At 44.3% G+C, this 12,164-nt stretch overlaps 1 protein-coding gene across 1 annotated transcript in view; it reads left to right on the top strand.

Moving 5' to 3' along the window:
* Window positions 1-11,253, top strand: part of cxadr (CXADR Ig-like cell adhesion molecule) — a 33,845-nt gene extending 22,592 nt beyond the window's left edge. The window contains exons 3-7 of the mRNA XM_028983532.1: window positions 2,970-3,174; window positions 7,048-7,203; window positions 7,375-7,497; window positions 7,742-7,880; window positions 9,222-11,253. Coding sequence (XP_028839365.1) covers window positions 2,970-3,174; window positions 7,048-7,203; window positions 7,375-7,497; window positions 7,742-7,880; window positions 9,222-9,495 — 897 coding nt within the window. The 3' untranslated portion in view covers window positions 9,496-11,253. The remainder of the gene's footprint in view (window positions 1-2,969; window positions 3,175-7,047; window positions 7,204-7,374; window positions 7,498-7,741; window positions 7,881-9,221) is intronic.
* Window positions 11,254-12,164: the final 911 nt, after the last annotated feature.

The following is a 12,164-nucleotide window of genomic DNA, read 5'->3' as shown; positions in this document are numbered from 1 at the left end:
AAGTGTTTGCACACATTGCTGGATAGGACCTGCAATATCACATTTATTCATGGGTGGGGCTTAGGAGTGTTGAAATAGATCTCAGAATTGATGCAGAAATGGATGAGTCTGCATCGATGCAGTGCAGAACATAATCGATCAGATCATAATGATGTTGCTTGGTGATTTTAGCTCTGGGTTGGAGTTTGTCCTCGTCCACACGGACATTTGAAATTATTTGCTGTTAAACGTTGACAACAAGAATGCGTTGCAAAGGCCGGTGTTGATGCTTTAGGCATTGATAATGGAACTCAAAGACCAGTGAAAGTTGTCACTAGGTGTGCTGTACGTCTTCTGGTCATACTCTGGCTCCATATAAGATGACATGGAGGAGGGCGTCCATGTTTTGCATCTTCTGCATCTTGCGCTTCAAATATAGTGAAAATCTAGCCACGTTACGTCTCCAAGACCCAGCTGCCCCAAACGCAACTCGCTTCTGTATTCTCCTGCCTGAGGCCACGGCTCTTTGAGGTTAGAAGTGGGTCAGCGTGCGCTCTCAGTGATGTCCCATCTCCGTCCCACCAAGCCTCGTCTATCGGACTGACCCCCTCCTCTCTGTGGCTTAGATGCTCGCGCCCCTCTCCCACCATTGTCTCCTGCCAGTTAGTAGAAGCAGTGCCTGGGGAATGTCTCTATTTGTGTTTTGACCTAGTTTTGTGTATTTTTTTTAATGGAACCAATGAGGATTAATTTGAAGGCTGAGGGGTTTAGTTTTTTTATGTTTCATCCTTTTAAATAAAAAGCATTGTGCTCCAGTTCTTTTTCCGGCTTTCCATTAAACATGTGCACTTACTTATAAGGACATACGTTGGGTTAAGACCGGGCTGCAGATTGTAGCAACATTTCTTTAACTGTAGCATAAAGTGCAACTTTCCGGTAAGTGTTCAAATCTGCTGTTTATGATTTGTGCTGAAAACAAAAATATGAAACACTTTGGAACTTAATATGTTAAGTTGGTTAAATTCACAGAAATATCAGAGCGTGCCACAATTACCAAAATAGTCCAGTTTAGTACAAAATCAAATAAGGTAACATGCACCTGAAACGAAGAAATATAACAAAAGTGCATTTTGTGCTTGGTGCTCACAACTATATTTTTTAACATAACAACATAACCGTGACTTGTCGACTAATCGTGGCAGCCTTACTCACCATCCTAATTGCCAGAAAAAAAATTAAGGTTTATAATAAAAAGTAGTCCATTAGTGTCCTTGAATACAAATAAAAACAGTAGCCTTTTGTGCCTGTGTGGAAAGCTGACTGGTTCTGGAGGACAGCGGATGATCGCAGGGATGTTTCGGGGATGTGAGTGATGAGAACCGAGATTCCATCCATGACTTTCCTGGCCGTTTGCATTTAATGCGACCATTATCATTCGCCTGCATTACTGCTATGGAATGCCTGGCAACCGGGCGTGTCAGTTCTGCCAAACAGAGGAGCGCATTTGTTTTCACCACATAAATCCTGCATGCATCACCAGCTATGATACATGCTATGATGGATGAGATTTAATTTAGATTTATTGTTTAACATTACTGAGGTGCTCTGTCATTATGATTCGCGACTCATACAGCAGACTCTGTCGGGCCATTACTGTGTTTACTGTATACATGTAAGGTATAACAGGGGATCCTTAAAAATGGCAGGATGTTAATTAAGTCACATGGAGGGACGGCTGTTGTACCGAATTTCAACATGACTGTGACTCTGCCTGTGGTCGTCTAATGGATGGTAGTCACAGTTGGACGGCTCATTGCTGGCTTTTAAATGAGATTTCTTTAAAATTGTGTGGTGTGCCGAACAATACCTCCTACCAACAACTTGCTGTTTAGTCAAATTGTTTTTTTAACGATCATTTCAAAATGTCGCATAAATGAATACGCTTTAAAATGTTTCATTTGTTTGACCAGTTTATGAGGTGGATGCATGGATTTTAGCAGGGGACCTGCATCTTGCAGGGCAGTGTGGTTGAGGGCATTTAGAGCCTGCAGGTGACTCAGCTCTCATTTGCATGTCAAATGACACACACACACACACACACACACACACACACACACACACACACACACACACACACACACTCACATCGTTTTATTTAGTTTGACACATCTGTAGAAAACAGACATGCTTATTCTCAGTGGTGTAAAATCCGGGTCTCGTTCTGTCCTCCACCGTGTGGAGATGAGATGAAGCCGCCCTGGGTCAGACTGTGTGTGTAACTGCAGCCAGTTTTTGAGAACTTTAAATTGTCCAAAAAACAGAAAGTGGGAAAATGGTGGCAAGTTGGTTCTTGAAACACTGTGTGTGTTTGTGTGTGCGTTTTTGCTGCAGGTGGTTCAATTTCCTCTCTTGCAACTGTGGGGCGTAGCTCATTTTGGGGATTTCGTTTGTCTGCAGGGGAGCTCAGATGGCATTCGGGACGTCCTAGCGTTAACATGCTCAAGACGTAGCCTAAAATCAGCTCCATGCTCGCGGTGTTCTAGATGCCTGTGTCCTCCTCCATCCCCCATTACTTTTTCTCTTTTATCTGAAGGTCACTGATGAGGTCTACTGTCACTGTCATTGTGGGTATGTCTTGAGTTCATGCTTTGTGAGAAGAAAGTGTGTGTGTCCCCCAGTGCTACGTCCATGTTGACACAGCAGGTGTTGATTTGGCTCAGCAGAAGGCCTTTGTTTATTCGGTGACTGAAAAGGGCAAGTATTCGTCGCTGAAGTAAGAGTCCTTCTGCCAGAGCCTTCAGACCAGTGACCTTCACCGACTGGCCCTCACATCTGCTATTTTTACTCCAACCTTTCTCTTAGTCCAGCTCCCTTACTTTTTTATCTCATAGGTTTCCGCAATGCTAGAGATAGTTGCGAAAAGTGAAGTCACTTCACTTTTTTTTTTTTTTTTTAAACTCTTCTTCCTTCGCTCGTCTTCCTCCCTGCAGGTGATCATGTACTCCGGCGACCGGGCATATCCAGACTACTACACCCCCCTGAAGGGCCGAGCCCACTTCAACTCTCCTGATCCCAAAAATGGAGACGCCTCCATGGTGCTGCTCTCACTCAAGGCATCGGACACGGCCACCTACCAGTGCAAGGTGAAGAAGGTGCCAGGAATCAAGTCAAAGAAGACCCTTCTATCGGTCATATGTGAGTATCACAGACGTGACAAAAAGACTAGCAGGTCTATCCAAGTAGTTACTTCAACATTAAATTCATGAATCTGTGACCATAGGAAGCTATAGAGAGAATATTTTAGACTGTATTTGAGAGTATTGTAGTTAAAGTGGGCATAATCTGAAAATATTTAGCTTCTCTATGACTACGGGTATTAAATACATTTTAGGAAACAAATATGTTTCAGTAGTTCTGTTAAAATACTGTGATATATTTAAGATGTTATTTAATGCATTAACTTTGACAGCACTCGATAAACAGGACAAAAAAAATTATCATGTTCATGCCACTGTTGCACTGCGTAATGTTGACTAAACTCCCTTGGCAAACACACACACACACACACACACACACACACACACACACACTCACTCATGCAGCTCTCACGTGCATCAGATCCGTAGTGTGGCAGGGACAAATACTTCCTGAAACTCTCAGGCTTGTTCTCATGCATCATTTGAATAGAGCCGGAATATCTGGTATCAGTGGACAGAATGGGAATTCCTGAATGCATCTGCTGATTCTTAGGAAACGTGAGTCTGTGTGGGCTGAATGTGCTGCTATGGCATGAGGGCATTGTGGATCCTGTTGTTCACACATGGTTCGGGACTATATTCATATTTCTGTGCTAATGATGGAACAGCCTTTTACACCTCTTCTCAAATAAAAAAAAGGCAGTCATTTTCACAAGGCAGTGTATAACCTAATTTAACTCTAATTCGATGTGTATTACCACCTGTCTATTAAATAGCACAGTGTGAGCTTTTTGTGTGTTTCAGTCATCTACCTTCATTGGGTTGATAACATTTGGTTTCATATCATTTTTTGTTTCAAGCTGTGCCTTGAGCAATTTATCGGCGAGCACCTCCTCAGTCATCTGTGTGAAATGGGTCACTTTCCACAACATAAGCACTCTGATCGTTAAGAGTTGCCTCCATAGATGATTATGTGAATCCATTATGGCTTTTGCAATACACCATGTCACTAGTTGCAAGTACCAGTGGAAAACTGGCCATCAACTCGACCGTACATATACAAAAACATCACATATATGGGTGGTAGACAGGTCAGAAATATAGGGGATATGGAAAAATGGAGAGAACAGAATCACATCTCTACATATACCAACTCTGTAAGTATGTACAATTTCACAAATATATCTTTTATGTATATGATGACAGATTTTTTATTTTTACAACTCACATTCACTGTTTGTTCTTTTCTAGGACTATTTATTTGCTTATTTGTACATTCAATTATACAATAGACACATTGTACTGTCCACTTTCTGCCGTGACAATGTAAATTTCCCACTTGTGGGACTAATAAAGGGTCATCTTATCTTATCTTATCTTATCTTATCTTATCTTATCTTACATGGGGAGAGAGGAGGAGAGTAAGAAAACAACCCCTAGAATGTATTCCAATAGGTACATTGCAGGAAATGGAAAAAAACAACAACATGGCAACATAAGCATATGGCCACGTCACAACATAAAAAGTCACTAGTAAATAGTAACGTTCATTTAATTTTATTGCCACACGTGTCCAGTTAGCTTGTAATATTTGTTATATGGTTGCATTCATAATTGAATATAGGCTTCATGTACGGTTCACTAATGGACATTATTGGTGGGTTTTTATTAAAACCACATAAAAAAATCTATTTGAGGTGATGCTTCCTGTGAATTCAGTTTCCTTGAGTAGAGCAGGTTATTCAGGGTTTTTGCCTTTTCTGCAGAAGCACTTGCAAAATAATAATATGTGTTCTGACTTTCTCCTCTTGATGGATTGTGACATGGTCAGAGACAGTGAGGGATATAGATGAAGGGCCTGGAGACGGTGACAGAAGCCTGACATTGAAGGATAGGTGAAGGGTAGGTTCAGGAAATGAACATTCTTGGTTAAGGAGGTAATGTTGCTGATCGAGGATAATGATTGGCTGTGAGAGTTATTATTAATAAAACACACACACACACACACACACACACACACACACAAAAAAACAAGATTTTGATTTGCTGCAAGAGGCTAATGTGAATTTCTGTGATTGGCTGAATGTGCTAACACCGGCGGTGATTGGTTGTGAGCGTTGCTGCTCAGCTGTGTGACTACGGGAGGCTTATTCTTTTGTTACCTTCAGTGTCACCTCTGCATGATAGAGCCTGACCTGCATTATGATTGTGTGTGTGTGTGTGTGTGTGTGTGTTTGTTTTCAGCACGTCTCACATTTTGGTGGAGGAGTGTTTCTGAGGGCTTTTTCTAGAGCATGGCTGCCCTTGGTAGTTAATTGTCTGTACCATTGCTACACACACACACACACACACACACACACACACACACGCACACACCATGGGCTTCTAATTTCTAGTTGTCGTGCCTAATCTGTATTCAGCTGGAATGAAACTTGCAGTCTGACAGATGTATAATTTTTGGGAGCAAATGAACCCGATAAGCTCTCGTGGCCACTATTCATCAAATAACTAGAGCCTGGAAGCGTGAACACACACACACACACACACACACACACACACACACACACACACACACACACACACACACACACACACATATAAAGAAAAATGCAGAGACCACCACATTAGCAGCCATTATACGGTCCACGTGCAGCTCTCTAATAAATTCATTAACATTATGATAATTCATCATGATTCATTATGAGCCCCTGTGTTGCAGAGCGTGAGTGGCTAATTATGAATGCTGTTGCATGGTTTGTTTTTTATTTGATTATGTTATTGGGGGCTGGTGTTTGTTCAGGCTGAAAATGCCACAGGACGTGTTTTAGTGTGTATTATCACATACCCATCATATTTATATTAGCTTTCCAACATTGCACCCTGTGCCATGTAAACACAGCACACGTTAAAGGAAAAAGGCGATACACATTCCACCCACCGTGTGAGCAGTGGGCAGCCATGAACGGTGTGTGGGGATGGTACCTTTACTCAAGGACTGGTCTTAAGCAAACCAGTTCAGGAGGAAAAAGCAAATTATAACATTACTTTCTTTTTTTTATTATAACCCGGACATTTCCATGCTTATTGAATACAGATACCTGTCGTGTTGATAATGCACCTGCACTTATACTTATACAGCATTGGCAAAAAGCATTTCTCTTCATGTCATACCATGTACGATGGTGTATGTGACTAATAAAATCTGAATCTGTGATAATAGAAATCTATTTCAGAAAAGTCACCCCACCCCCACCTGTGTGTGTGTTATAGGTGTGATCTGTGCAGTTGTGGTGTGTGAGTGTGTGTGTGTAAATCCTGGCATTCAGCAGAATAAGCCTTAGTCCCTGATCCTCTGCAGACAGTGTTTTTACAGGCCGTGATGTCAGCGTGGAGAGCCGTTCCTGCACCCCTCCTGGGGGCGGGGGTTTGACCTCAACCCCCTCTCTGCACACTGAGAGTCTGTCTTCCTCAGCCCCTCCCTCAACGCTGCCTGCTTTTAATTTAAACTCTTTGTTTGCTTTTGAATTCACATCTCATCTCCTGCCAGCAGAGGAGAGTCTGGACTTCACTGCGAGCCCCCACAACCCTCTCCTTCTGTGTGTGTGTGTGTGTGTGTCTGTTAGAATGACAGCAGCTGTGTTGTTGCCTTGATAACTCATCATTGATGGAAATAGGGCAGTGTGTGTGTATGTGTGTGTGTGTGTGTGTGTGTGTGTAGGTTGGAGATGTTTGACCGAATTCCCTGCATGAGACCTGGGAAGGCAAACACAGAGCGTAGCTCCTTTTTTCTCGTACGCTGACGTGAGATAATTGTCTCCATCTGCTCCATTGTTTTCGTCCATTAAAACCTTTCTTTTCTTTTCACCTCCAGTGGCTCCATCAAAGCCCCGGTGTTACGCCGACGGCTCCACGGAGGTGGGCAAGAATGTGGCTCTTCGCTGCGTGTCCAGCGAGGGCACCAGCCCCATCAAGTACGAATGGACAAAGTTGAGTGGAGACAAGCTCCTCCCTGCATCTGCTGGAGTGGGTATGTATTAATCACACACACATATATTCCAACCTGACATCTGACAACTTACCTCTTGCTAGTGCTAGCAAGGGTGCTAGTAGTTTAGAACATTTCTGTGTACTTTTTACATGGGATATTTCAGGAGCATTTTTGTAGTATATTTGTAACATTTCCTGTTGTCGTGAACAGACCCTGTCAGTGGTGTCCTGAACATACGGAATGCATCAGCAGCCACCTCCGGAACGTACCGCTGCCTTGCTCAGAACCGAGTCGGCCAGCAGGACTGTGTTCTAGAGCTCAGCATCACTCCTCGTGAGTAAAGCATTCTTTCCTGCCTCTGACCGATTACCGTACGTCCGCAAATCCCAACATAATGCCACAAAATAGCTTGCATAATGTCAAGCGGCCATTGTAAAGAACAATACATTTTCATATTTGAATGATTGATGGTCTTTACTGTGCAGCCCTGGTGGCTTTTCCTGTCACTGTCAGAGTGAGAATGAATGACCTGTAATCCTCATCATCAACGCTTAATTTAAAACGGTCCCCCCCACAGCTCCCAACACAGCAGGCGTGATTGCGGCGACTGTGATCTGCATTCTCATCGCACTCATCCTCATCGCCATCATCCTCTTCTGCTGCCTCCGTGCCCGCAACAAGAAGAAGTACGAGAAGGAGATCTCCTACGAAATCAGGTACAGCGCAGTCATGTCCTATGAGGTCCTTTCTATTTTAGATATTCGGGGGGAAAAAAACAACACAGGATGATTAGGATTATTTATTGGCAACTGATAATTGACCAAAGGTCATCTAAAGATCCTAGTCATTCATATAAATAAACACAAATAAACAGCCCGTATCCACAGCAAGAGACTGGAGGTCATGTGATTGATGTAATCAATGGACAACATGACTTCCCCCCGTCACTGACATACCAGTGGGCATTTCTCATTGAGAGATTGTGCTTTTAGTTTCAATCTTTTGCGGTTGTCTCTCTTTCGCTCTCTCTCTCTCTCTCTCTCTCTCTCTCTCTCTCTCTCACTCACTCACACAGAACAGAACTGAGCCGGCGAGCAGAAACAGGGGGAAAATGGTTGTTGCGGCATCAGCTTTTTCCCCCCTGCTCTTTTCTTTATATGAAAAGCTGGTGTAATCGCTTCTCTGGGTTTGTTTGCTCAGCCGATCCCCTCTGTGTCGGTGTCCGGCGCACAGAAACAGCTTTTCATTAGAGCAGAGGGGCTCCGGTGCGGCCCCGCCCCCCACCGGCGGCCCCCGGCTGCTGTCCCAGTGTCTGTCAGCACTTGGGCTAGTTTCGCCGGCCCTTGACAAAAGGGGATTAGCCCAGCGAGCCACGGCGGCAGCCGAACTACAGCCAAGTCCCATTACTAGATCATTACCGCTGATTACTCGTTAATTCTGGGCTGGACTCTCCGCGTCCAAAGATTCGTCCAGCCATTCTCGTCTGCTCCCCTGAGACATCAAACCCTGTGCTGCTTCACAGCCACAATGGGGCTGTAGCGCAGGGAGGATAATACTTTACATTTACACCGTTTACCAGACTTACAGTCACTAGTTACAGGGACAGTCCCCCCCTGGAGACACTCAGGGTTAAGTGCCTTGCTCAGGGACACAATGGTAGTAAGTGGGGTTTGAACCTGGGTCTTCTGGTTCGTAGGCGAGTGTGTTACCCACTAGGCTACTACCACCCTTTTAATCACAAATTTTCACTACTTATCACTACCGCTTTTTTTTTTTTTTTTATTACTAATAACAATAAAACATGATCAAGGTCTGTTCTCCAGGGTGTTAAAATGTCAGTCTGGTGTAAATATGGAAAGCAGGTGACGTGTTTCTGTACAAACATACAAGTGTGCTGTACGTGTTTCCACTGAAAAACTGGACGGTGGGAGGAAATGAAGGATGTTGACTCAGACATGTCCAAATATTAGTTTTTTTTTTTTTTTTTTAAACGCCGGAGTTCATTTTACATTGTGTGCCTTGAAGATGGAGTTAATTTCCGCATTCCTCCCCCACAGAGAGGACGTCCCCCCGCCCAAGAGCCGAGTGTCCACCGCCCGCAGCTTCACCAGCGTGGGCAGCCAGCGCTCCTCCCTGGGGTCGATGTCGCCCTCCAACCTGCACGAGTACAGCAAGCCACAGTACGACAAGATCCCCTCGGAGGAATACGATCGCCCGCCGAGCCACGCGCCCCTGCCCCCACCCAGCCGGGTGGCCGGCCCCAACCTGAGCCGCATGGGGGCCGTCCCCGTCATGATCCCTGCGCAGAATCGTGACGGTTCCATCGTGTAGCCTCCGCCGGTGGCCCTGTGACTGTGACGAGGAAGTCTGGGTTTGTGGGCACGCGCTGAACATCGCTCGGCCCCCCACCAACACGGATTAAAACAAAACCTTCTTTTTATCTACTTAGAAGCGCAAAAAGTGGGAAAAGAGTTTCCAACATTCATCTGTCTGACTGTAAATATTATAATGCATGAAGGTTTTTTTTTTTTATTATTATTATTATTATTAATCTTTGCTGTGACCAATGGGGGAAAACGTTGCCTAAATGTTTGAATCTCTTCAAGGTTTTAGCCCGGCAAGGTGATGCATGAAGCCATTACCTCCCCTCTCTTCTTCTCAAGTTTGCTTTCACTCTTCTGTAATCTGGCCGTAAAAAAGCAGTCTAGACTCAGATGACTCTGTTACTCAGGATACGGCAAAAACGAAAAGGAAAATGTTATGGAAATCCAAACAACAAAAAAAAGGTTCTTTTTCTTTTGAGAATACGTCGTATGCGTTTTGTTATATATGTTGTTTTAATTCAGTTTGATGTATTTTTTTTAAACATTTACCCGAGGGCTGTAGTACCTTCTCGGGGGGTTGGCCAGGGTTCTGTTACGGGCTGGGTGTAGTTTCTGTTCACCCCCTGCCGGCTTTCTATTACACAACTGACCTGAAGACCTGGGGTGGTGATAACCTCCATAAAGGAGGCGTGGCCAGTGAATAAACCACAAACGGACACCCCAGTCTCGCTCACCGCAGTGAGAAAAGTCCCCTGGCAGACTGTGGCCCCTGTTAATAATACTAAAATCTGTACAAATGGCAGATTTTTATGTAAATGACCTGTGTTTTCACAGATTTATTCACAACACTTTATTTTTTTGTAGCATAAGAACAACTTCATAACCGTCTCCCAAATCACCCGGCTGAACAGCCAGAACGTACTGAAAATCTGGATCTTTTCAGTAGACCGTTCTCTCTCTCTCTCTCTTTTTCTTTATGTCTTTACACACACTTCTCTTTCTCAAGAGGCCTGCTGTACCTGTGCCTTGTCTCTCCTGGTTTTCACAAAGAAGCCACCAGCAATGTTTGCGCTGGACGCCGGTGACGGCGAAGCTCCAGTCATGTAGTCCCCACCAAACACAGCACCCAGACACCAGTTGACCTTACTGCAACAGAAATACTCTGTATTTACCAGGGTTGTGGGGCTCGAAGTTAAGTTGGTTGATCTTGACTCAGCACTCTTCTGTTTCCATACATGGTTTCATACCACAGCCATTTACAGGTATGTAACCTTCATTCATAAAACAGTCACTCTGGTAACTTGTAAAGTTTAATTAAGATTAAAGAATTAAAGATGTGACCGTGTGAGGCACAGCACCACCCAGGTGAGGGCATATTGGGATTTATTGCATTACATATACAGTATAATTGTACTGGATTCATTATCATTATTATTTCGTAGAGGTATTAATAGAGAGTCTGATTGCTGGGTGTCTGCTGAATGTGTCTCCTCAGATTTAAATCGGACCCATAATATTAGAGTAGGTTGCGTAGAGCTTCAGCTGCAGATATATCTATACACCATATATAGGAAGGACTGGTTAAACTGTGCAATTCCTTATAACTAAACTATAAGTAGCGTTACAACTGTGTACTAATATTGTACATTATTACTTGGTTTGCATTTTATGTAAAAACCTTCTAGTTTTTTTTTTCCTCTCTCGCTCTCTTCGTGTGCGTAATTTTGTGAAGTATTTTCAATAATAAAAGATTTTAAAAATGAAACGTTCTTGGCATCCATCTGCTGTGAGCATCTGTTGTCTGGTGCCCTCTCTGAATTGAAACGCTCCTCTCCGTTCGCCGGGTGATTAATTTTAATCTCCTGCCGACTTCCACCTGTAAGTGCAGGTGAGACGCGGCTCTGACCGCCCTAATGACCGCGATTAATCAGGGAGAGGCGGCCCGGCGCCTCCGGCCGGTCGCGTTCAAATCCGCTGCCCTTGGAAACCAAAAGCGGGCCCAATTTAGCCCGACGCACAGGGAGTCGCAACCACTTAGGCCCATGTAGATGAGTCGTGACCTTTCACCTACAGAGAGATGGCCCTGTTCTGCTCCCTGGCTTCAGCTTCCTTACAGGAACAGCCGATGTCACCTAAAGGCCTGAAGTCATCAATTACAGGGGTAAAATGGCCGATGTCCAGCGACAAGCAGCCATGCGTGGTAATGATCATGAACTACTGTAATTATATCATTCAGAACAGTGGCGGCCTGGCGGGTAAGGAAGCGGTTGAGGGTTCAAATCCCGAACCGCCAGGGTGCCACAGAGGTCCCCTTGATTAAGGTACCGTCCCCACACTGCTGCCCACTGTCACTGAGGGTGATGCAGGGTTCAAAGCAGAGGACACGTTTCGTTGTGTTGCCGTGTGCTGTGCTGTAGTGTATCACAATGACAATCACATCACTTGCATGAACGGTGTCTGTTGGGCAAGTAATAAAGGGACCTGTTACTGTGTTTACTCGGTAAAAATAACTCCGTACCGGAGGGAATTAGTCACATTTCTGGTCATATTACTTTTGACAACCACCCTCCCTGACGTGATCCAACGAACGAATTATTGGTGATCTGATTGTTAAATCTGCCCCTGCAAGATAACAAACTACATAACGCTGCAGCGGCCATGAGAAAATGTTCGCTG

This window comes from Denticeps clupeoides, chromosome 6 (genome assembly GCF_900700375.1).
Source record: "Denticeps clupeoides chromosome 6, fDenClu1.1, whole genome shotgun sequence".
Classification (NCBI taxonomy): domain Eukaryota; kingdom Metazoa; phylum Chordata; class Actinopteri; order Clupeiformes; family Denticipitidae; genus Denticeps; species Denticeps clupeoides.
The sequence above is the reverse complement of the archived record's forward strand: the minus strand, read 5'-3'. Positions and strand labels throughout refer to the sequence as shown.